The following is a 25,570-nucleotide window of genomic DNA, read 5'->3' as shown; positions in this document are numbered from 1 at the left end:
GTATTTTTCCACTCCAGAGTGAAAAAGTCTCTCTCGTCCAATTCTCCTCTTCCTCCTGGCAACACTCTCAGCTCCTTCTCTGATTGGTGGCTGAACAAAATGCAAGCCATATTATCACATTATATAGTTTAGTCTCATGAAATCAACTTTAAGGGAAAAAAGGCAACCCACCCACAAAAGTGCACTATTTTTAGATGGATGGTAGGATAGATAGAAAGTATGATAACCCTTTGGAAAGTCTTACATTTCTGCATAAATGTGTCAGAAAATGTGGTCTGACCTTCATCTAAATCACAAGGATAAACAAGCAATCTGCTTTAACGAATACAAAACAAATGATCCATTGTTTTCATTTTGTATTGTTTTTTTTGGAGGATAATGTAAACGTTCACAGGACAAGGAGTACGAAACGGCTTATGACGACGGCGACCACATCATGCAACAGGGTTCCCCCTAAGCGCCTGTTCGATGAGTAGTCCGTGATCCAGGGTGACGGTCCGAGGCCGCTGACAGAAAAGGTCGGACGGTCTCGAAGGCAGCGGAGAAGTCAAAAGAACACGACTGCCGCAGTTCCTTCGCTAGCATCCGGGTTCCGAGTGAGAAGAACGCATCAGATCCACACCGACATGGGGCTGGTGACCAAAACTGCAGAGGGTCCAGAGCGACTTTCACCTGTGGTCTTGGGTGGGCCAAAACCAGTTTTTTCATCGCCTTCACGACGTGATGTGTGCGCAACAGGACTGTAGTGGTTCAGACCAAATGAGGCGGCTTTCTTTGGTACCGGTACTACACGGGAGGATTTCCATAGCACCGGCACCTTTTTCTGCATCAGACACGTGTTGAGGATCGGATGCCAGGCAGCTGGTAGGCGCAAGCCTTCGAGACCCTCACGCTGATGCCTTCGGGTCCTGCAGCCAGGTTGCGGTCTATTGGCTCCAGCTGTCTTCACACCGTCATGTGAGGGCCCGCGAAGGGTGGCGGTAGCTGGAGACTGGGGGGGTGCGGGCTCAAGGTAAGGAGGGGAGGGGGGGCCAGAGCTGAATCTGCTGAAAAAGCAATTCAACTGATTAGCCCCGTCCAAAGTTTCAGTTTTTGGACTACACTAGATGAGACCTCAGACCAAACAAGACCAGATTTTTGACTAAACCAGACTTCAGATTAGACTAGACTATACTTTAGACTAGATAGGACTATAGACTAGACCTTAGACTAGACACTCTTTTGACCACACCTGACTTTACACTAGATCGGACCCCAGACTAAATAAGCTTTGGACTACAATTATTGTAGATTTTATTTTTATTTTTTCCTTCGGTAAGGGTGAGTGTAGTTTTTGGAGCGCTGCAAGGTTGAAAATAGGTGTTTGGAAATTCTGGGGGGGGGGGGACTCTCTGTGCTGCGAGGGGGTGGGTTTAGTGGGGGGGGGGGGCTTTGGGGGAGGAGCCTCACACTCACTCAATTGGATAAATTTTGCTCTCGAGTGTGATGTCATCAAACGAAATGTGCTTTTAGTATTTTTGTGCGTACTCTCGCCACCTCTTGATTTATCGCCTTTTATTTCAGTATCTTTGATGATATTTGCATAGCCCGATTAGACTACGGCAAGGTGTATTATGATAGCGTTAAAAGGAACCGATGTTCAAAGTGAAGCGATTCTGTTCTCTCATTTAAAGAACGAGGTCAGTCAAGCACAAAAACAATGTCATATTGCTATATTTCTCTTTTAAACACATACATTATGCGGGTTGAACTATATTCATATTTAAAGTGTGTTTGAAAGTGTTAAAAGCAGTTGTATTCCGATACTGTGCTTTAAAACAATTATAAATGTAAAAAAAGACACTTGCTATGCCAAAACTGTTGACAGACTTTTCTTCAAATGAATAATTAAATTTTTTGACGGCATTGGCACAAACCTAGCAAAAAATGTCCGGCGTTGATGTCACAAAGTAACGGAACTGTGCAAATGAAGCTCCTCGACTCACTAATTGTTACTGCTTTGGCCTGAGCAACCAAAACAGCAAACAGGTGAGTTTTTCTACAAAATAAAGGCAGATCGGTTCCAACAACAAAATATACCGTATCAACAACGCCAAACTGCACATTTGTGTAAATTCAATTTATTACAGGGTAATTGAATGTACTGTACAAAAGACTTTGTTGACGGTCCCCGATGACGTCATCGGCCACCTGCCTGTTCAGGACGTCAGAAAGTCACAGAACTGCGCAAAGTCCCGCCGCATGAAGTTGTGGCTCTGCAAGAGGTCGTCCTCCGAGGGGAAGTACTGCATGCTGTCCTCGTGCTGGAACACCTGGTCCTGCCGCGTCCCGCTCGGCGGCTCCGGTTCCGGCTCCGGTTCCGCCTCCGGAGCGTCCGGCAGGGCTCCCCTGGCGTTCTCCAGGGCGCCCATGTACGAGTCCATGTCGGTGAGCTCCGAGTCGCTGTCGGAGCAGCTCCCGCCGGTGTCGCTGCCCACGGAATCGGAGCGCATGTGCATCATCTGGTACTTCTCGTGCATGAGGAACTGGTTCGTGTTCTTGGGGGCTCGCATGCCCCGAGCCCGGTTGATGGGCCGAAGGCGCATCAGGGAAGTGCCGCTGGGCCTCTGGAGTCCTGCGTGCTGCTGCTGAGGACGAGGACGCTTCTTCCGTCCTCTCTGGCAGCCGGCGGTCGTCTTGCGCTTGTCGCCGCGGACCTGCACGCCCCCCCGCCGGGCTTCCCGCCCGCACATCTCCCCGGAGAGCATGATGTTGTTTTCGAGTCTCGGTGCTTCACATCCTCAACAAAGACGACTTTGTCAGTGTGTCGCCGCCGCCCCTCCCACTCCCCCTCCTCCCCCGCCGCGCCGGTCTACCTTTCGACAATCCCGTCGCGTTTCTTCTTCTAGACGACCGGCTTGGGCCGGCGCATAGCCCGCTCGTCGTCGCCTCGTTTGCCCGCTTGGCCGCGAGCTTTCTCGGGCTGCGCGTCACACCCTCCTCGGCCCTCACTCCGGTCGTTTGTTTTTGTTGGTTTTTTTCACCCGAAGTGCTTTTAAAGTGAACAACTATTGGCGAGTTGTTTTTTTTTTGTCGTTTTTCTTCCGTTTTGGGGGCTTGGCGGTGCACCTCCACCTCCGACGAGCAACCAACTCAACTGTGATTCTGAGCGAGCGAAGAGGACAAATGAAAGCGATGGAATGATCCATCCGCACATTCCAAATGGCGGTGTAGCGCGCTGACCTGCGTCTCCTGTCTTCTTTAACTCTCGACTACTCCCACCGCTTCATATATGCAATAATGTGAGGCGCCAGCTACGTCATGCTGCGACGTGTCAGCACGTTTGTACACGTTTGCTTGCGTGTTTGTGTTTACGGTGGTGAACGCGATGCCCCCCGCGGACACACTCAAAATGGTTCAGTCCGTCCCTGCCACTGGATGAAACTTGATCCCATTCTGTCAGTGGAGCCCCGCCCACATCCGATGATTGACACCAGCAGCAGTCGCTGGACAGTGGACACAACATTAGGTACACTCGTGCTCCTAAATAAACACTTTGTCTCATTCAAAACGACAACCGCGTTCAGTTTTGATCGACATTGTCTCATATTTATTCATCTTTGAAACTTTATTGGGCCTTCTGATAACAAAAAAGCCGCAAAATGTAACAAAAACAAAAAAAGTTTTCAGTTGAAATGTGTTTAAATCAAGCCGTAGGCGTATGTAAGGCTTAAACTCAAATTCAAAAGTCAATTTCCATGTGAGACTTTCAGTGTGTATAACATTTTATGAAACCGGAATATTTTCTTTTGTAAACAAAGAAAATCATAATACCACACAAACATGTCTTACATATATGCATAATAGAAATACAAATAACTATTTTACGAGCGCTAGTCGAACTTGGCTGGAACGAGTTTTGCTCCGACCGACCGACCAATCAGAGCGTGCAAACATGCGGACTGTGAGGTGCATTTGAAATGTGATTGGTTGAAGGAACAGCGACATTGCTAACATAGTTAGGTAGCTAGCTAGTAGTTTTGCAGGCCAAAATAACTCAAACTAATTGCATCTCCCTTTCAACAGGAATTATTTAATGTTATCGAAGACAATACATCAACTATATTGAGCGCAGTCATTCAATCACACGTAATGGACTTATACGTTTTCTTTCTTTCTTTTTTTTTCAAACGACCAATCCGGGTCATCATAAAAAGACATTGCAGTAAAACATGCACCAAATAATTACATCATAAATTTTAACGTCGCTCACAGTTGGAATTTCGGTCGGGAAAACTGAAAGATTTCCAGCGACCCCACGCGGCTGACAAGCATATTACATCTTTGAGTAGGCCATAATTCGCATTGTTCATATCTGAATACACACGCATTTATTACGATGACGCTTACTAAACACAGGCGATAGGGTTTTGAATGAGAGGTAAGGTTTCAAATGAGGGTTTCAAGGCCACTGTTAAGGTTTCAAGTTTGCGTGAACCTCAAACTTTCTTTCATTCCTCTTCCAACCTTCTTTCATAACACCTTTGTTTCCTCCATCTCTCCATTCCTTCTCTCTTCCTCCCTTCCATCTTTCCTTCTTCCCTCCTTCCTTCCATCCCTTCATTTTACACCCTCCTTTATTCTTCCTTATTTCCTTCATTTCGTGCCACCCTTTTTCTTTCCATCCTACCTTGTTTCCTTCCATCCTCCTTTCCTCCCCATCCTTTGTTACATCTCATACATCCTTCCTCCCTTCATATATCCTTGTTTTCTTCTTTTCATCCTTATTTCATACATCCCTATTTTCTTCCGTCCTTTCTACCCCCTTCTTTTCTTCCTCCCATCCTCTTTTCTTGCTTCCATTCTTCCTTTCATCCTTCATTCTTTCTTCCATCCTTCTTTCCTTTATTAATACTAGCCTTGTTATCTTCCTTCCATCCTCCCTTCCTTTCGTCCTTCTCCCCACCTTCCATCCTTGTTTCCTACATTTCATACCATCCTTGTTTTTTTCCCTTCCATCCTCCCCTCCCCTCCCTCCTCTCTTCCTTCCACCATTCGTTCCTTCTTTTCATAACATCCTTCTATTCTTCCTTTCATTGACACGATAGAATTCTACTCGTCCTAGTGTGCAGAAATGTTATAAAGTTGTGTGGAAAAAAACGTTACTAGTTAGACACAGTCTTTCTACTAGTGCACTGAAGAATCTTAGTACTGAGGATAAATAGCGTACTAGTACCTTAAACTGGATGTAAAGGATAGCGAACGAATGGTCAACGGCTTCCCATTGAAGTCTTCTTACCTGAGCGAAAAAGAGCTGCAATACAAGGAATGAGCTGCGGGGGCACTAATGCGTCATATTTGCCTCCATCCTATCACATTGGAGCAACAGAAGAAGACAGCCGCTTGGCGTGACAACAAATTTAATGGCGGCTGACGGCGAACGCAGGGACGCAAGCGACGCCGTGAAAAGTCGCTGTAAATGACACTTTAGCCCCTGACAGAGCAGAACGCTTGCCCCGACACGACCATGGATTCTGTCCCGTTCACGGACGAGCTCTCGGAGAGAAAAGTGTCTGTCGTCAGCTCGGAGTTGGTGGAAAACTACACGGTAAGATTGACTTCCGGCTGTTAGCCTAGCTTGTGGCCAAGCCTGCGGTCGTCCGTCGGCGACACATTTTCCATAAACCTGTTCATGCTGGAATCATCAGAGCGTCGCTTTGGCCCACAGGCCGGCGAGGGCTAAACGAGATAAGTGCGAATTAGCGAGCTGCCGGAATCACAACCATCCTTATTTTGGTGTGCGTGTCAAACGTCAAAGATCAATTGATTTACAGGAGAATTCAGACAGAGCTCTTCTAGACGGTTCCAGTGATAGAAGTATCATTTTCCTGAGACAAACATTAAGAAAGTAACGTATCTTTAAAACCGGTGAAAATGCACCAATTTATGGCCAACGTCTCAATGCAAAGACAATATGGATTGACATTTTAATTGTGACCGTTTTTGTTGAATCAGAGTTTCAAACTTTCTTAACACTCCTAATCTTGATCATATTTTCAAAGGTTTCGCATCAGGGGAAAGCTTGCAAGACAAAGAAACAGACAACATATCATAATGACAAACAACAAATTTGAACAAATTGAATGTATAGAAAGCCAAGGGCCCAGATGGCACTCAAGTGTCATGCGGTTTAATGTGACACTCAAATATGTAAAAAAACAAACAAACAAAAAACTAAATAGTCAAGAATGCGCAAACACTCCATAAATTGTCAAAATATGTGGTAAGGAGCATAGCACAGATAGGAGGCTTTTGCAGTTGATAAAATTAATCAATTTAGCGACAAAAGACATGGAAAATCTGAGCCACAATGGTGGATCGCATCACAACAAGAAACCTGGCCAGCCACAGCTCCCAAAAATATGTCAGCAAATGGACCAATTTCATATCCAATTTCAATCATATTTGTCAGAAGCATCACATAGAAAAAAAATTATAAAGATTGACTTGTGGATTTGAAAAATGATCTTTCTCAGCTTGATGCTCTTGAGGTTGCTTTGTCAACTATCAATTCAAGAAATGTTATCGTTGACCTGATTAAAACCAGGACACCTGTTCCACGTCATCGTCAGCGCTGTAAGTCGGCGAGGTGAAAAATGCAAAGGCGGCGACGCAAGTAGCGGTTCCGCCGCCACTCAGAATGCGCAGTCATCATGAGTGTGGCTCGTCGCCAGTGATGGTGAGATGAAGCATCGATACTTTCAGTCAACTGTGCCGGCACATGTACGGACACTTCATTAGAAACTGTTTACTCTATGGCGCCATCAAGAGGTCAATGAAATGCACTACACGCTAGTTGCCACCTACAAAACAAGTAATAGGACCACAGTGAAACACAGGATTAGAAATAGGGATGCACTTTTGTTGCTTGTAGTAGTGCTTGTAATTAAATAAAGAGAATTAAAACCCCAATATCTTTTGTACTGCATAGAAAGAGTGCAAAAATATGCCTGAGAGCTGCGGTGAAGTGTCGCTATAAAATTGTGAGGGAACTCTTTTAAGAAGTTAATGGCAAGCGGAAAGAAGCTGCTGGTTTTGGCGTGTTTTCTTCGAAAGCGCCTACCAGAGGGAAACAGGTGGCGTGAGTGCAAAATATGTTTGCCTGCGCTTTTCTTAGTCCTCAAGATATGAAATCAAAAACCAAATGATGATTTTTTTGGGCAGTCCAAACTGTCCGTTGCAGTCTGATTTTCTCTCCCCAGCCCGGACCGCGCTTTTGAAAGCCCACACACGTTCAAAGTGGCAGATACTAACTACGATGTAGCAAATGAGGATGGCGACCCAAAGCCGACAAAAATATCACGTGCACCTTTCTAACGTTATTGTTGTTTAATAATCTCGAAGTATTGGCTAGCCGCAGAGTGAGTCGTATTTGCTGTTTCAGGTGTACATCATCGAGGTGGTGGATGGGGAGCACAAGTGGACGGTGAAGCATCGCTACAGCGACTTTCACGACCTCCACGAGAAGGTAAATGTAGGAATCACACCTCCTGAGTATTTTTCCTCACGATACCAAAATTAGCACTTCGATACTATAACAGCATAAGATATTTTGATAGCAACACTGAAACCATATCATGGCAAAACACTAAACACTTCAGGAAACAAAACATGAAACGTGCGGGTGTGAGTTGTGGTCTACGGCAGCTCCCGGCGAGTGTTCTCACTTCGTATTTGTGCATTTTCGTCTTCCCAGTTGGTGGCGGAGAACAAAGTGGAGCGGCGTCTGCTCCCGCCCAAGAAGATGCTGGGCAAGAACTCCAAGAGCCTGGTGGAGCGTCGGCAGAAGGAGCTGGAGCTCTACCTGCAGCTGCTGCTCCGCCAGTTCCCGGGAGCCACGCCTACTCCCCTCGCCGCCTTCCTATTCTTCAACCTCTACGTAAGTTTACATCGTGCATTTTAACACCATAATGTCGAACCAAACCGTATAACTGTCTTCATGAAAGTCCACTAGCTTAATGCTAGCCTATAATGTGAAATGCCATAGTCGTGAGTCCGGGGGGTGTCGGCGGATGGTCCAGTTGGGGTCTTGAACCTAGGTCCCCCTCGGTGGCAGGCGATGATCTGACCCATTGGGCCGCGGCTGCCCGTAGACAGGCTAACAGAAATTAGCAGAGATGTAATGGTCATTATAAACCTTCAAACAACTGCTACTTTAACACACACTATTCTCGCTCCCATGGATGACAACTACAAAATGCCACTAGGTGGCACTCTTTTCAGTATGCATCTGTCAGGTTGAGTAGTTTTATTTGCTGAGTTTTTTTATACTGCAGTTTTTTTTTTTTTAAAGATTTCTCTGACGTTAGGAACGTTGCAAATGTTGCTTATATCGCTGCTTATGCAGCGAATACGTATTTTTATCATCTGAAACAAACGCATTCACTTGACATTACTGTGTTTTCCAACATGGCAGTCATCCAGCATCACTGGACAGTGGATGCCATTGTGTTCCAGTGTAGTAAATCTTCTCAACATGTTTTTTTTTTTTTTTATTTTTTTCTCCCCCCCATGTTGAATCTAAACCAGTAGTCCTGCTTTTCTAGCGACCGCTTCAGTGCAACAGTAGGCCAGTTGTTCCTCGAGTCCCCAAAAGGTCGCCATGTGACCCATGCCCAGCGACATGTGAACATCCCCGCGGGCCGTTGACGTGTGGAAACTGATTACTGCTGCAGTAGCAAACCACAATATTGGGACTCGTTAATGCAGAGGGGTACAAGTGTTGTGCATTTATTAGTGGTGGGAAGTCAAGAAGTACAAATAGAGCGGAACTTTGGTTTTTGTGATCAATCCGTTCCAGAAACTCTGAATCATATCAAACTCAAAGTCATATATCTCATAGAAAAACAATGGAAATCCAGTCAATCCGTTCCAGACACTCGAAAATATGAAAACAAGTTTATTCTCTTATTTGAAGTGTATGTTACATTTCACATCCCTTTTATTTTTATTGAAGACGCTTGATGATGTATACAGCTAGAAGGGGACAGAGTGGAGCCATTTTCCAACTTTGTTCTTGATTTCTATCGCCGCCTTTATCAAAAAAACTTCCTGTCGTATTGTGTGAAATACAGTAAATAATAATGAACAACAACAGGAATTGTTTATTAATTACAATAAGTAATAATATTACAGTAAAAAAGTATGTAGCACTAGTTTCACCACACTTTATTTGGCTTATTATAGGTCACACTCTCAAACTATTTGGAGCTTGTTTATATGTTTGTGTTTATTATACTGCATGCTTTTATTTTGCAGGTCTGACTTTTGAGAGGATGTTTTTGTGTTAAACAGACGTTGCCTGAATGTCGCAGAGCAGACTGGGAGGGTTATTGCTTTGCGTTATGAATAAAAGCTTGCAATTGGGAATTTTCCTTGCTGCCTGTTGAGCCCTTTAAACACAGTTTACAAAATGCTGTGAATGAACGTGCATCGATTCCGGGAAATGATTGGCTGAGTCGAGCATTTTTTTTTTTTATCTTTATATACGAAAACAGAGCAGATGGATGAAAACTGGGACAAAACTTAGTTGAAAAGAAGAGTCTTCCAAAAAATGAGCTTCCACTGTGCTTTCTTACTGTACTTGAGTAGATTGTTCAGGTATCTGTACTTTATTTATTACAGAGCATGCGTACGTGTGCATTTGGCGCTATTCATTTTTTATTACATTTTTTTCTCTTTCAGGAGATCAACGGTATCACGGCTGCGCTAGCTGAGGAGTTGTTTCATAAAGGTTTGCCTCCATTTTCCTTTAGCTTGGATCATTGGGACTGTTGCGAGGTTTCTATAGCTTCCGAGGTTTGAACCTGAACCTCAGAACTGTGAGGCAGACGTGCTAACCACTAGAATCCTAGGTCATTATTTTTCTTCTTATTATTTTTTTTAATCTAGCACAAAAAAAAGAAAACATTACAGATTTATCTCAATTTAATTTTAGGCTAAGATCAAAAATAGGAATTTGAAAAATCTGCCACAGGACTGAGTTTATTTTCAAGATTTACTCTTTCCACCACATACTGCAACACATACTCTTTATAGTATTTATAAATAGTATTTATAGTATACATATACATACTCTTTTTAAGTGTTAGGTGGCTAAACCTGTTTGTCTTCCAACATGTTGGCATTTGTCTTCCTTCTAATCGATGAGAAAACCCAAGAGTCACCGCCTAATCTTTATCTTCTTCTCAGATGCTGCGCTGATCTTAAATCGATGCAGCGTTCCCATCTCCAGGCATCCGTTTGTCATTACAGCGGTTTACAAACATGAATTTCACAGACAAGACGCTTTTCCGTGCCAGCCCGTTGAAAAACGTACTTGACGAATATATGCGTCGGTGGCAGTAAACGGTTGGCTTGCAGTTGACAACGCGAAACCCTCACGGCAGAGAACGAGCTAACGTGCGGGTGTTGTTCAATCGCTATGCGCCTTTTTTTCCTCTAAACGGGGCATTAATGTTCATAAATAGATTTTTGCAGTGCTCGTTAACCAACTTCTGGATCAATGCAAATCTGAACAATTAAATGTTAAAGATGTAAAAATCAAACGCAGTCATGTGACCCATCTTTGAATTTCTTCTGTTTGATATGAACCTACAATTTAATTTTGATAAATGTGCAAGTTTTTAAGTCGGTTAGATTCTAAAATAATGTGTCACTTTTGTTATTCTTGGTTGCCAATTGAAAATGGCAAAGGACGCCTGGTAGACAGATTGGAAACCTAATTTTGATGAATTTCACCCAAAAAAAGTGTTGGTTTGTGTTGGTAGGTGAACAGCTGCTGGCCGCCGGCGAGGTGTTCTCCCTGCGTCCGCTGCAGCTCCACGCCGTCACCCAGCAGCTGCGTCTGGCCAAGCCCACGTGCTGCAACGGCGACGCCAAGACCGACCTGGGACACATCCTGGACTTCACCTGCAGGCTGCGCTACCTCAAGGTCAACCACCCTTCGCCTGACCCCGCTTGACTCACATTTGTGTTGATTATTTTTTTTTTTTCAAATTCTCACAAATCACGCTTCAGATCTGTGGCACCAGAGGTCCAGTAGGAAGCAGTAACATCCTCGAGGCCAATCTGCCTTTTGATCTGTCTTTCTTCAAGTCGCTGCTTCAGATTGAGGTCAACACTTTTACATTTTCACGCAAATATGTTAAATGAAGCAATCGTATGCTTTTTTTTTTTTTTTCCACAATTGAAACCAATTCCCAGCGGTCTTAACATGTTTGTAAAATGTTCTTGTCAAATATCCCAAGGATCAAGAGTTATACAATACCTCGCAAAAATGTTTTGGTTGTTGTTGTGCAGAATTGAGCCTGTTTCGAGGTCTCATGCAATCGAGCCACTGCTCACCCCGCCCCATATATTGCTGAGCCAATGGCAAGTAAGGCTTTTGTTGCAACGGTAAGGGTTTCAAACGTGTCCAGAAAATTCCCCTCTGACAGCTACTTCTGTTTGAGCCAGTTTTGTAGCCGCTTTCTCCATATTTGGACCCACTTGTGAGAGCACACGTGTTTGTTATGTCGACAGCGCTGTTACGGGAGCGGAGCGGAACGTGGAGATCTTCGCTAGAGTGACCTAGAAAAACGTCTGGAACTCAGAAATGCGCAGAGTATTTGAATTCATATTTCGCGTGTTTACTGAGGCACCGTAGAGACAATATTACATCCCAAATACTTGGAAAAGTTGGTTTGGCAAAATATGTGCACTTTAATAAACGACGCCATTTGTATCAAATGTATTCAAAAGTTACTTTCCCTAATATGTCTCCTTTAATGGTCCCACTTAATTTGTTTTGAAATTGTGGCTAGAAACGTAAGGTTTGTCTCCGTGTCTGGCTGTCCTCAGATCAGCGAGTGCGCAGCTCAGCAAATGGGAGGTTTGTCGTCTCTGAGGCCAAGCGTGGTCACGCTGAACATCCGCCACTCCACCGACAGCATGATGGTACACTTTCAAATGGACAGATGGGCCAGGTCATTCATGGATGAGGTTTAAAAAAAAAAAAAAAAAAAAATGTTAAAAAGTGAAGTTGTTCATTTTAATAATAAAATATCGATCTTGTTTTTAATGATTTGTAATTAACGTTACTATAAACAACCGATTTTGTAATGCAATGTTTCAAAATTCTCTTTGTAAAGTTGTTTCCTTCACCAATAGCTTTGTATTTTATTATTGATGCTAAATTAGCCAATGAAAAGGAAACACATTTTTAAAAAAGGATTAGTAAATACAATTTAATGATTCTAATTTAGGAAAACTTAACAAAATTATTTCAATAAATACAATTATTTTAGCAATAATTGTTTTTTTTTTCTTATTTACAAAAATCAACCAGTTAATGAGAAATAAAAAATGAATACATTTCTATTAACCAATTTTAGAAGAAAATGGCTATATTATTGCAAAAAGTACATTTTCAATTTAATAAAACAATTGGTACCTTTTCGTTATTTATGATTAGGATTAAGCAGTTAATGCAATCTAATGTACATGTAAACTTATTTTAATTGACATTTGAGAAATAAAAATGCAATACATTTTAATCAACCAATTTCTTAAAAATGGTGAAAATATTGCAAATAAAATTATTTTTATTAAAATAATTCATGCAAATTTGATTTATAATTGATTTAATTGAAATGAAGCATTATTTATTAGAATCTAAAATTGTTTATTTTACAGTTTTTTTTATTTGACTATGAACAATAAACTAATCGATTATTTATTGACATAAATGTTACTCTAAAAATGAATAAATACATTTTCATCAACTAGTTTCATTGGTTTAAAAAAAATAAAAAATAATAATAAAAAAGCTAAATGAATGCACCAAATCCCTTGTTCTGCTACATTTCATACTCCCATAATGTATGGTACGTCCTCATACTTGGACTGTTCTCCCAGCTCATCCTCGTCCCGGAAGCCAGCGAGTTCCCTCAGTGGGAAGCCGAGGGCTCGGAGTCCGGGTTTCCCGTGACCGCCGTGGTGCCGGTGTGGCGAAACCTGACCACGTTGGACATGAGCCACAACGGCATCGGCGCCATCGACGGCTCGGTGGTGAGACGCGGCCGCCGTACGCCATCGCTGTGTGGGTTTTCTTTCCTCTGATGTTCTTCAATATGCCACCGCATGAAGAAACTGATCCGGAAGGTGGAGTTTCTCGATCTGAGCCGCAACCAGCTTTCCTCGGTGGAAAACCTTCAGGTACGTATCGGCTCTTCAAATGTCGCATTTTTGAATCGCATTTAATGCTAGCATGTAATTTGAAACGACATAGACGGCTAACGGAAATGAGCACAGATGTTGTGGTAACTGTAAACCTTCAAAGAACTGCAACTTGAGCACGCGGAGCAGCAACACATACAAAGAGAGCATCCAACAGTATTACTCACTGGCATATAACCTCTCTGCTCTGTGGGAACTACGCATATTAAAATGGCAAAACGTGGTACTGTATGACATCGAAGGGGCATCCTCTTCAACGTCTTGCACTTGATTACGCTGCTTCTCTTTCAGTAGAGCTCAGTGCTGCCCGCCATGTTGTGGTACTACACTGAAGGCGCACAACTCTAAAATTCAACACTTTGCCGTGCACTACTGTAAAAGCCCATAGGAACGCCCCATGGCTCACTAAGACTTGATGGCTAAGGAACAGAAATATCACAACAGACTTGTACTCCGACTGACTCTCGTTCCATGCGCAGCACCTGTACAATCTGGTCCACGTGGATTTGTCCTACAACAAGATTTGCGTCCTGGAGGCGGCTCACACCCGCCTGGGCAACATCAAGACGCTCAGCCTGGCCGGCAACCAGCTGGAGCGACTCACGGGCCTCAGCAAGCTCTACTCCCTGGTCCACCTGGACCTCAGCCACAACCAGCTGGCCCAGGTAAGCCCCATTGCGCAGGGACATTTAATGGTTAACTGTTCAACGTGCGAACCAAATCAGCAGATTTAAGTGCGGAGCACATGTTGTAAAGGAGTTCCCTCACGCTGTACAGCGGTGCCTTGAGATACGAGTGACCTGGCTTACAAGTGTTTTTGAGATACGAGCTCCTGTTTGCTGGCAGTGAACTCAACTCACTTCACAAGAAAGCAATTTGGCAGATAGTGAGCAATTCTTTCAAAAAAAAAAAAAATTCTCACTCCCAGTTGAGGTTTACTGTCAAAATTAACATAAAACAAACAGAATTTGCCTTTAGGTCCACTAGCTTAATGCTAATACATAATGGGAAAAGCCATCGAGAGCTGAACGACACTAGCATCAATGCTGTGGCGTTTATAAACCTTGAAACAACTTATGTTTGAACACAAATGGTCGCAACATATCCAGACATGCATACTCACAGGTATATTCTTTAGCCTCTGTGGAAAAAAAACCCTCAGCTAATATTGCAGTGGTGACATTGAATCTACATGTAATATGTTTATGTATTATACTGGCCCCTGGTGGCGAAGGCAGGCAAACCAGAAGGAGCAGCACAATGAATGACGAGTCAATTATGTTTGTGAAGAAGAGTTTTTGTGTGCATTGGCAGTTGGAGGAGATCAAAAACATCGGCTCGCTGCCGTGCCTGGAGAAACTCAACCTGTCCTCCAACCCCATGTGCATCATCCCCGACTACAGAACCAAAGTCCTGGCCCAGTTTGGAGACCGAGCAGCAGAGGTAACGCAACCGCCTCGTCTTAGTACTACGTGACCGCCAACACGATGCTGTGTGTGTGTGTGTGTATTTCCTTCGAATCACTCTCACGTGTGTGTGTGTGTGCGTGTGTGTCAGGTGTGTTTGGATGGTCAGCTGACCACAGAAAAGGAGTTGGACACGGTGGAAGTGTTGAAAGCCATTCAGAAAGCCAAAGAAATCAAAGACCGCATGAGCAGCAGCGACAAGAAGGTAACGTTTGCTATACAGCAGTTAAATTAAAAAAAAATCAGTGATTCCCAACCGTCTGACTGTGTTATTATCTAATTATCTAATTTCACTCAATCAGTCAACAATCAATAATATCAATAATGTATCTTTGTTTGTCTAAGCCAGTGACATAAACTGTAGCGGCAAGAAGAACATTTAAAAGCTCTTCCACTCGATGGCAGAAGGTAGCCTTCTCTGCCTTTTCTTTGTGCTGTCAATTGCGCTGTAGTTTATCTACCTTCTGTAGAGCTCAGTGCTGCCCAGCATGTTGTGGCACAATGCGGTACTACACCGAAGACCTGCAACTCTAAATTCAGACTTGCCTGTACAGCATACACAACTGTAAAAGCTCATTCATCAAAATGATCGCCTCAAAATCAGTCATATAGCAAAGCTTTCTGTACTTGTAAATGCTTTTACAGTGGTGCTGTGACTTTCAAGTGTCCCGACTTTCAACGTCGAAAATTTGCAGTGGCGGCAAACTCCACAGCATCCGGCCCCCCATCAGTGTTGAAAGTACTGCTAGCTGTTGTGTTTTGTGCTCACATTTTCCATTTTTTTCTGCAGGTATTTTGCCAATTATTTTTTTCGAAGCACGGGTCCTAAGAAAAAAAAATTAAACAAAATAAAATAAAAAAAAGTGTTGAGAAGAAGAAGTGAGGGATCATCGGACAACATGAGCGAGTTGTGTAGAACTTGCCCGATATGTACCAGAAGCCGTTTCCACCGTAGTGTCTCAAGAATAAGAGTATCTCGTCGAGCCTTTTACACCGGCTGGGATTTTGCCGATGCAGCGGTTCTAGGGGTTGCACAGAAAGGACAAAATGTCTGCGTTTCTGCTTGATGATTTGGATGGCGGCTGCCCTCTGAAGGCTTCCTCCTCTCTGTCCTCTCGTCAGATCAGTGAGGAGACCGGGCTGTCTGCCGCTGCACCTCCTCGCCTCTCTCCTCCTTCCTCCTCCCTCTCTTCCTCCGCCCCCTCCTCTTCCTCTTGCTGCGCCTCCGTTGTCGCCCCTCATTCTCTCACCCCCTGCCCCTCCTCCTCCGCGCCCTCCTCTTCCTGTCAGGCCCGGCAGGCTTCCTGCGCCAGCCAAGGTAATCACGTGTGTGTCAGGCTGTGCATGGCTGAGGGATGGTGGCGTCTGCTTGAAATTGTTCCCTTTCTAGGTCGCTATTATTCGCATGCAAAATCCATTTGGAAATTCAGCCCCTTTCACTCGGCATCATAACATTTTGTCGGCACGTCCATCATGAGGAAACGCACAGAAACATCTCAAGACGCCACATTCTGAAACACACAGGAAGTCTGCCAGTTTGGTTGCAAGCAGCCGTTTTGGGGTCATTTTGGACATTAATAGACGGATTGTCCAAGAGATTTCTTTTTATTTAGACCCCAAAGCCTGTTTCTCTTACAAGCATGAAATTTGGTGGCTCTGCCCTTTGTTCTTGAAGTGGCCATTTTACACCCCCCCCCCCCCTTTTTTTTTTTTTTTTTTTTGTCAAAATGTGACTCCCCTAGAGATTTTGTTCAATTCCTACTGAATTTGAACCACATATACTACAGTAGATAGGACTAAATTGCAAAACATTTAACTTTGTGTCCTTGTGTGTACTGAAGTTCCTGCCCTGAAGAGATTTATAAGATTTATATTTATAACCCTACTGACACAATTTATCTGATGACTTTTTTACAACAAAAGTGACGTAAGTCAATTAAGTCCGCTGACGTTCTCGTGTTTTCTCTTGAAGAAATGACCAGCCGAGAAGAAGCCGCCGTTCCGCCTATTATCCTCCCTTCCTCCACTTCCTCCACTGCACGCCTCATTCCTGCTGACACCATCCAGGTCAGACACCCCACCTGTTACAATGACAGGCCATTGGTTCGTTGGCGTAGATGCACGCTGTAAATGTTCCGCAAAGAAAGAATTGTGTGACTGCAAACTACATGGAATTAAAGCTTGTGGAGTGTAACAGCGCTTCTGTTATTTTACGTAAATGCAGATTATTATTGGGATGTTTGTGTGCAGGTTCGAGACCCTGCTGTCCATCTGTCTGAACGTGAAGACAGCGCCCCTGCGAGCACAACTCCCTGGTCAATAGCTAAAGCTAATCAAGCTCCTTTTTCCCCTTTCATGGAAAAACGTCAATTCTGTTGCTCTTGCAGTTGCCGGCGCTCCTCTTCCAGTCTGCCTGACGCTACCTGCTCCAGCTGCAGCGCCACCTGGTGTCCTCTGCTGGCTCCTCACCTCCTCTCCCTCACCTCCAGCGACCAGCTCTTCACGGGCCTGCTCTGCGAGCACCTCCACGCTGCTCTGAAGGAGCGACGCGAAAGGAAGTTGGAAGCTGACAAAAAGGAGCAGGAGGAGGAAGGGTGCACATCTCGAGAGGTTTCATGCCACATAGAGGGCACTGAAGTGGGCTGTCTGGTCTCCAGGGACGGCTACTTTGAGATGGGACTAGATGATTCTGTTCAGGACTCGTCGCTCGCTCCTCTTCCTGCTGGACCCGCTGTTCCTTCCTCGGACCCGTGCGATGAGGAGGGGCCGGAAGAGAATGTCAACAATGTGCTTTGGTGCTATTGTGTCAAGGTGGACGAGGAGCAGGTGGAGCAGAGCGTTGTGTGCGTGGTGCTGATGGACCGTCTTTTGTGCTTGCTGCGCTTATCAGACGACAATCTTGATGCGGGTAAAGAAAGGAACGTTTTCTATTGTTTCATGGAGTGCGGTTCTGTTTGTGGGTTAAATTAGCATATAACTAATGTTAGCAACCAATAACTGTGGTACCGTTGGTTAACGGAGTGAGGTTTCCCTGGCAGGCTTCGATAACTTTGGTATCCCTAGTTCAACCCTTCCACAGGCCCTCTTCTGTGTGTGTTCGCAGGCAAAGACAGGAGTCCATCCGCAGAGGTCGTTCTGTCCGGCCTTGAGGTGGACCTTCTGCTGCCTTTCTCGCAGCTGCTGCTCTCTCCGCACGCTGAGCTTCCTGCTTCCTGTCTGGCCTTCGGGCTCCAGAACGGCACCGCCCGCTATTACCTCTTCTCAGAGGCCCAGGAGCTCCAGAGAACCGGGGCCGAGTTGAAAAGACTGATGCAGGTCACAGAGGTCGCAGAGACTCTTCAGATCCTTCCCCGCTCCCTCCTGAACTCCTGGGAGCTGGAGGAGTGTCAGGGTGCCCAGGGAGGCTACCTAACCCTCCTCCTGCCCTCCTTTCCCTCCTCCACCTCACACCAACCCCTTTCGGACGTTTTACCCAACACGGAGGAGCTCCCGTCTCTCCTCTTCCTCACCCACCGACACCTCTGGGTGCTGAAGATGGAGATCAGAGATCTCGCCGAGAGAGAGAAGAGTGACACCGGCCTTCTTCGGGACTGGCGCAGGCTGGTCCGCGTAGCCCTCGGCTCGGTGGTCCTTCACCCCAACCAGAAATCTCCAAAGGCTGGGAAGGCGACTGGTGGAAAATCCTGCCTGCACCCTAAACACCACCACAGGTAAAAGGCTTTTGTACTTTCTTATAGATGCCACAAGATGGTGGCAAAGAACTTAAAGCATGTACACAATCCGGAACCAACGGTACACAAATGACTGCATTCAGTGGTTCAATTATTCAAAACAAACAAACCACATTCACATGAGGCTCATCAATCGAATAAGCTAGCGAATGAGCGGAGTTTCAGAGTTTTTGAGCCGGTGGTGTCGTACCCAGGTTGAACCACACAGTGGAGCTGCTGCTGGGTGGAGGGAGGCAGCTGCTGCTCTTCCCGCTGGCCCAGGACAAGAGCTCTTTCTTGGGGGAGCTGAGCCGGCGGACAGTGGCCCTGGAGGGGCTGAAGACGGTGGCGCTGCCTCTCCCGTGCAGATGCTGGCCGCGCCAAGAAGAAGCCACAAAAGGTGACAACAACCCATCTTTCAGACTGACAACAGTCATTTGGCAGTGTTTGAGTGTTTTTCTGAAGCTAAAATGGCTCCCTAAAATGCATTTATTTTGTAGTTCTTTATTTTATTTGGTTGTTGATCTATTGTAAATCCAGATTTTGAAAAAAAATCGTACTTTGACATTATAATTCATTAACGTCTTTAAAATGAAAAATGCTCATTATAAATGAGAGTAAGACTTAATTGAATTGAATGAAATAAAATCAATTGTTGTTAAGATAAAGTGTTTTAGCTTCACATTTTTACTAGTGTCACTGATGCTGCATGGTGCACTTGCCTGACTTGGGTGCAGGCAAATTGGGTTCCTGTCCCACTCGGTGACGGTGTGAATGGTTTATTAGTCTTTCTTTACAAGTGCCCCGAGCCCCCCCCCCCCCCGTGACCATGGCCAGGATGAGCGGTATCGAAAATGGATGCATAGAGTTTGACTGTTATTTTTTTTTTCAATCTAACGATACCTTTGTTCACAGAAGTTTGCCCACCCTTGCTTGAGATTGACACCTCCTTTGGTTCATCAGGTCACAATAGAAATGCTGACCAGTGCTGTTGTACCAGTAGCAGAAGATCCCATAGCACCAGCAGGTAAGCCGCCGCGTTCACGTCTGCTTAATTTACCACTTGAGTCGTACCTTGACGTAAAAAGTTTGCCAAGTTGCGAGCGAACTTCAGATACGTCGCCGCTCAAGTCAAGTGAAAATAAGAAAGGCTCCAAAGAAGGTACTGAAATGCCCTCGCATGTGGGCAAGGAGAGCCGCGGTCGTCGATGCACTTTCAGATGTTTATTGAACGGGACAGACAGTCAAATGCAAAATGAAGACAGGAGGATGGAGCAGAGGCTCACACTGAAAATAACTGTGTGGTAAACCTTCAGCTTATTTGACTTTTTTTGTTGTTTTGTTTTCTATTTTACAAAACAGTGCTATTGTTCTTTCTTAAAAGCACGTAACAAAAACATTTTGGGGCGGCTGGAACGGATTAACGGTATTTCAGTCAAATCAATTGGACGTGCTCAGAATTAAGAATTAAACCCCACTCTCGCGTGGTCTTCCTTTTGTTATCCGCCTTTTGTCGCAGCTCGTCTCGTCTCCGACTGGAAGAGAACCAGCCATCCCCCCACCTCGCCCCGGGTCTCTCCCCAGGGCTGAAGTTCCTGGCTGGGCTTGATGGGGAGCAGCTGCTAACATGCTTCCACAGACATATTGCGCTGGTAAGGACGCTCACTTTGGGCTGCCATTATAATGACTCTCTCAATGAAGATGACTCAAGTCCGTTTTTTTTATTTTTATTTTTTGTTTTTAAGTCCGAGGTGGAGGAGTTGCGACAAATCTTGTGGCTGTCTGCGGTGCTCTACACTGCGCCAGAGGCAGAATTGGCCTGCTGCCTCTTGCTCTCCACCGACGCCGTCTACGTCTTGTTGGAAGATTCTGCCGCCGCACGCCAATGCCTCCCAGGTAGGAATGCCCAGCCAAGTGAAACACAGTAAAAGCACCTCGTTCATCGACAGCAGCGACCTCAACCAGAATGCGCGTTGTAGGAAATGATCCAATTGCACCTTACTGGTCCGGAAGTTAATATTTATGGACTACAAATAATGTTTTCTTTGCCAGCGATGTATAGGGACAGCCAGAACCATTCAATCCTTTTCAGACAGATGGCACAAGGTACAATTAACGTGTTTATCCACCTGTTACTATTCAGACGACACAATAATAGCTGTGTGTTCAAATGAGTGAGTACAGTTACAATGTGTTATGAAGATGAGATCATCTTTATTTCAGTGTATACCGTTCTTTTTTTTTTTTTTTTTTTTTTTTTTCCCCCCCTGATGTCAAATATGCGCCTTGTCTCTGCTTCCCAAGCCCTAATTTGTACATCCACACATACAGGGCTATCTCAATAAATAAGAATATTGTAGAACATTTCTTTTTTGCAGTAGTTGAAAAAGGAACACTAAATATGGAGATTTATTTCACACACTGGAAAAAAAATACTTTTCAGAATGGCAGTTCCTGCCTAGTTTAGATAATTTTCAAATATCTTGTGATGGTGAATTTTGGCTTTCTGTTAGCTATAAGCAATATAATCATCAAAATTACAAAAAACGTAGCAATTTGTTTGTTTGTTGCACTTTTTAATTGAACTGCTGAAATTCCGTTTTCCTTGCTATTCCAATTCATCGAGATGCTCTTGTATACTGCGGTTTAAAACCATCCAAAGATTGACCCCAGAAATATAAATACTGTAGTTCAACGTCCCCAACCTTGGTTTGATTGGGAAAATGCTCTTGAGTGCCATAGCCACGAATAGCTTGTATGTCTTGCTCCTGTGTCAGAAACGGACGTGAGCACTTCTCCAGACCCAAACGTGTGGCTTTGCTGCTGCCTGACCATCAGACTCGCCGATCTGCTCTCTGTCAACGTGGGATTGTTCGATCAGTACTTCCGGCTTGTAGGTCGGTCTCCGGCGTCCTGCTGACTGCACTTTGGGTCCGTTTTACTTGCGTAGCTGCCCAAAAGAAGGCGCTACATTGCGAGTTCACGCAAACCGATATTGCACGCTTTTGGTAACACGTGTAAAAGTGGTGAGACCCTCGAGTTTAAAAAAAAAAAAAATTCCATTTTGGCTCTGCAGGCCGCTCGGCCGAACACATCGTGTGTTGCCTGAGCAGGGACAGTTATGGTACGGGGGTCTTCCTGCAGGAGCTGATGGCCGCGCTCAGTCTTCAGCAGAAGATTCCTGCTCCGGAGCCCTCGGAGCAGGACTTCTACTCGCAGTTTGCCAACACCAGCACAGGTGACACGCCGTTCTGACGCCCAATCAGTATGCCATCTCCGCTGTGAAACCTCCATGATTTATTATCTTAATTGGTGCTTGCATCCAGATAAACAATTTCTTCTCATCTTTGTGTTTAATCAAATTCAGACATTTGCAAACATCTGCTCTTACTTTGGAAAACAATGAGCAACATTTTCCCATTTTCTGATGTTATGGACAGAACGAGTAGCTGACTCATAATCAGTCGGTTTGTGCATTTTATGCACTATCAATTTGAAATGTGCTGTTTTTGAAGAAAGATTAAAAAATCCGATGCATCGGAAAATTCATCGACAGATTAATCGATCATTAAAATAATCGTTAGTTACAGCCCGACATAAGCAAATTTAATTGGTGTAAAAAAAAATGTCATTCAGTTGAAATTCAAACTCTGATTGCGCAAAAATATCACAAGATTTGTCTGTGCCATCTGAGTTCGAATTGGAATTTTCCCCGTAACGCTTCATGTTAACGGATGCGAACACATTTCTTGCATTTCCGCCCCCTACAGGCAAGATGCAGAACTACGAGCTGGTCCACAGCAGCAGGGTGAAGTTCGTCTATCCAAGCGAGGAGGAGATGGGCGACCTGACCTTCATCGTGGCTGAGAGGAAGACGGCCGCCAGTGCTTCACCCTCGTCGTCGCGTTCATTCAACGTGCTGCTGTATCTGCTGGTGTTTCAGGTGTGTCCTCCTCGCCTTCCCATCCCGAAACCTTTGAATCAGGGGGGGTTCAAACTACTACCCGGCCCGCCCTCCATTTTTTTTTTTTAGCAGCAGTTTGCAGCTTCAAGCCGTTTATAGCTACTGCCAGCTGAAGTTTACTAACTAAACATTAAAAAAAGAACACACTGTCTATTTAAAACAACCACATAGCTTAACCCTAAATTCTGCTAGCCTCAGGCTAACACAAAATGAGAAACGCCATAACTGACAAATAACGAACGCATCTGTGGTTGTGTTGAAATCCTTTGCGCAACAGATATTTGAGCAAAAACGGTGGAGCAACACTTAGACAGAGAACAATACTCACAGACCAATTCTATCCTGTGCGAAGAACCACTAATTTTAGTGCGGCTTACCGAGGACTGACTGGCTTCAATTATATCCGTATGTCCTTATGATACGCCCCCCGGTGGCCAATGTGCGAACACCAGAAGGAACAGCACAATGGCCATTGAATTGAGTATTATATTTTCTGATCATTATCATTTACAATATTGTGAGTGCCATTTTTTCGTTCAAAACATTGCAAAGCTTTTTATTATTTTGGGGGGGAGGCTTTAATGGATTCCTGACATTTCCATTCATTTCTATGGGGGGAAATGATGTGAGATTCTATCACAAGGTACCACTGTAATATATACAGTGGACCTTTGGCTATTCACGGGGGATAGGGACCGGGTCGGACTACAAATAGCAAAAATCTGCCGATAATTGATGGCCATAGTAATTGTATTAGGGGAAAAAATAAAAAAATAAAAATTTCAAAAATTATTATTATTATTATTTTTTTTTTTTAACCAGAAATTCTTGAATAAGGGCCAATTGTTTTCAGGATTGGTCCCGCCCAGAAAAAAAAAGAATTGAAAACACGGCAGGGGGGCGGGGAAATCAGCGGCTAGGTGAATCCGCAGGCGCCGTACCTCGAGTATGCGGGGGTCCACTGTAATGTCAAAGTGGTCCTGGACCTTGATTTCTTCTTTTTGTTTTTTTCTCAATGCGGCCATCAGAGAAAATAGTTTGGACACCCTCGCTTTAGATCCTCCCAGAGATAAGTCTGAGCGAGTTTTCTGATTAACAGGTTCAGATTGCCAACGGGCAGGCCTCCGACAGATCTCCCGTCCTTCAGCCCCGCACGTTGATTCTGACCAGCACGGACGTCTTCCTGTTGGACGAAGACTACGTCAGCTATCCTCTTCCGGACTTCGCCAAGGAGCCGCCGTCCAGGTGTGGTCCCGTACTCCTTGCCTTATTTCCCGCTTCTGTCTTGTCATTGAGCGTCGATCGGTTGCCGTCCTCTCGCAGGGAACGTTACCGGCTGCGCGAAGCCCGGCGGATCCGCGACTTGGACCGCGTTCTGCTCGGCTACCAGACGTACCCCCAAGCCTTGACGCTGGTGTTCGACGACCTGCCGGGCCCGGACCTGCTGTGCCGCCTCACCTTGGACCACTTTGGCGCGGAGGGCGAAGAGGCTCCCCCGCCTCCGCCTCCGTGCGGGGGGGCCGAGGGCGAGGTGCAGTGGTGCGTCTTCGTGCCGGGAGCCGACAGCCGCGAGAGACTCATCTCCCTGCTGGCTCGCCAGTGGGAGGCGCTGTGCAGCCGAGAGCTTCCCGTGGAGCTCACCGGCTGATCGGAGTGCGAAGAACGACTGCAAAGGGAACGGCGCCACCTTGAGGCGGAGGCTTAGAAAGGAGCCAATCGCTGCGGACGGCACTGAGAGGGGAGGCTGTTGCCGGGGAGATTAGGGGCTGGGAATCTGTAGCCCCTTTCACACGACTGCCTTCACAGAAAATTGGCTCATTCATGATGTTAAAAAAGCATTATTCTACAAACTGTTTTTTTTTTTTTGTTTTGCCGATAAAAAATGTTCTGCCAGGTTGGTTAAAGTCTTAGCTTCGCTTCGCATCAGGCACTATTAAGAATTGCCCCCTGTGAGCCCCAATCAACTTTTCCATACCTTTTCTACCTTTTTATTTTGTCGTCCACATCCTGTTTGCTGCCTCACACTTGCTTTGTCTTTCAGTGAGAGGGAGAGAAAGTTCTAGAAGGGAAATGTTGCACAACTCATCAAATGGACACTGTGGGAGGAAAAAAATGGCGTGCTGTCACTTTTAAGACCTTGCTTCCACCACTTGGACCTTTCGGTGAGTGAAAGACTGCCAGACGAGCACAATTCAGCGCACTTAGATGCACTGCTCACGATATTCCTAACTTTTTTTGTGAGTAGTGTGTAATTGTATATAGGCTACATGTGTTCATGAAGTGAGGGAGACGGAGACTTTCAGCGGGCGGGGGGGGGCTGTCCACGCGACTTGATTTTAATCCTTTATCATCAGGAACATTTTATTATTTGCGCTGAATGCTGTTGTTCAGACAGAAAGCTGACCAGTTTACATTTGAACCAAGTTGTAACCAAAAAAAAGACTTTTATACTGTGGAATAGTTAGGCTTCCAACCACTATGTGCACAAACACAAAAACACCCACTAAGCGTTTTAGTTCTTTGCACTTTTGGAGAGTTTCTGGACAAAATAAAGAAGCTTTTTATTGGTGTAACGATAGGCACTGGCCACATTATTAGATGCACACTCATGAAATCTGCCTTTCTGACGATAGTAAGGCTCACTTTTAATTGAGACCCCTGAGAATGACTGTACCTAATGAAGTGTCCAGTGGTTGCTGATGGTCTGGATTATTATTTCTTATTTACAACATGAATGTATATTGTTTATGATTATCATTGGGTCTGTTTTAAATCTGTATTTGTTGCGGTTATTATTTTTACGTTTGACATTTAACCAGTTGGACCTGTGTCCCTTGTTCAAGGAGAATACAAATGTATTAAAGTAAAAAAATCGTCAAAACCTCATGGTGATTGTCATCATCTTTACGGAAAATCTGAAAAATTGTGCTCCAGCATGAATTGGTAAAACTTAATATTACAAGATTGTAGTCACAGAAAATGTCAGGATTTTTTTTCCAAGAATAAAAAAAATCTTTGTATTAGGAGAGACGATAGTTCTTCGAGGAAAAAATATATAATATGAATATGAAGTAGGATTCATTGGAGAAAAATAAGCATAGTGGTGTATTTTTTTCGCTACGAAAATTTTGTTACATTCAATTATTTTATTTATTTAATTATAGATTCAATTC

General features: G+C 44.6%; 2 protein-coding genes across 10 annotated transcripts; one reads left to right on the top strand and one right to left on the bottom strand.

Moving 5' to 3' along the window:
• Positions 1-1,027: 1,027 nt before the first annotated feature.
• Positions 1,028-3,269, bottom strand: wu:fb55g09 (uncharacterized). The gene is made up of 2 exons (XM_061785173.1): positions 2,195-3,269; positions 1,028-1,043 (listed from the first exon to the last, which is right to left on the bottom strand). The coding sequence occupies exon 1, from the start codon at positions 2,745-2,747 to the stop codon at positions 2,199-2,201; it is 549 nt and encodes a 182-aa protein (XP_061641157.1). The 5' UTR covers positions 2,748-3,269; the 3' UTR covers positions 1,028-1,043; positions 2,195-2,198.
• Positions 3,270-5,367: 2,098 nt separating this feature from the next.
• Positions 5,368-25,283, top strand: nisch (nischarin). Of its 9 annotated transcripts, XM_061784865.1 has the most exons (26): positions 5,371-5,587; positions 7,424-7,507; positions 7,736-7,918; positions 9,724-9,772; positions 10,809-10,972; positions 11,059-11,154; positions 11,881-11,976; positions 12,937-13,089; positions 13,168-13,236; positions 13,737-13,922; positions 14,572-14,700; positions 14,815-14,928; positions 15,846-16,041; positions 16,696-16,790; positions 16,974-17,038; positions 17,111-17,631; positions 17,827-18,433; positions 18,649-18,833; positions 19,397-19,460; positions 19,953-20,085; positions 20,179-20,329; positions 21,211-21,330; positions 21,510-21,671; positions 22,204-22,376; positions 23,497-23,642; positions 23,721-25,283. In XM_061784865.1, exons 1-26 carry the CDS (start codon positions 5,507-5,509, stop codon positions 24,043-24,045), a joined length of 4,347 nt encoding a protein of 1,448 aa, XP_061640849.1. In that variant the 5' UTR covers positions 5,371-5,506; the 3' UTR covers positions 24,046-25,283. The 9 variants fall into 9 exon arrangements, 6 of the variants coding, with proteins under 6 accessions (XP_061640854.1, XP_061640853.1, XP_061640848.1 ...); XR_009790136.1 differs by lacking the exon at positions 23,721-25,283 and having other exon boundaries at positions 5,369-5,587; positions 21,578-21,671; positions 23,497-23,634; XM_061784864.1 differs by having other exon boundaries at positions 5,370-5,587; positions 16,974-17,631.
• The last annotated feature ends 287 nt before the right edge of the window (positions 25,284-25,570 follow it).

The sequence above is a fragment of the Phyllopteryx taeniolatus genome, chromosome 9 (genome assembly GCF_024500385.1).
Source record: "Phyllopteryx taeniolatus isolate TA_2022b chromosome 9, UOR_Ptae_1.2, whole genome shotgun sequence".
NCBI lineage: Eukaryota > Metazoa > Chordata > Actinopteri > Syngnathiformes > Syngnathidae > Phyllopteryx > Phyllopteryx taeniolatus.
Note: the sequence above shows the minus strand (reverse complement) of the source record. Positions and strands in the feature narration are given on the sequence as shown.

Excerpts from the sequence above, each read along its gene's own strand:
- wu:fb55g09 (XM_061785173.1), bottom strand. The coding sequence starts at position 2,747 with ATGCTCTCCGGGGAGATGTGCGGGCGGGAAGCCCGGCGGGGGGGCGTG.
- nisch (XM_061784864.1), top strand. The coding sequence starts at position 5,507 with ATGGATTCTGTCCCGTTCACGGACGAGCTCTCGGAGAGAAAAGTGTCT. Across the intron at positions 11,155-11,880 it reads AGTCGCTGCTTCAGATTGAG|ATCAGCGAGTGCGCAGCTCA; the intron begins GTCAACACTTTT and ends GGCTGTCCTCAG. Across the intron at positions 20,330-21,210 it reads CGCACGCCAATGCCTCCCAG|AAACGGACGTGAGCACTTCT; the intron begins GTAGGAATGCCC and ends CTCCTGTGTCAG.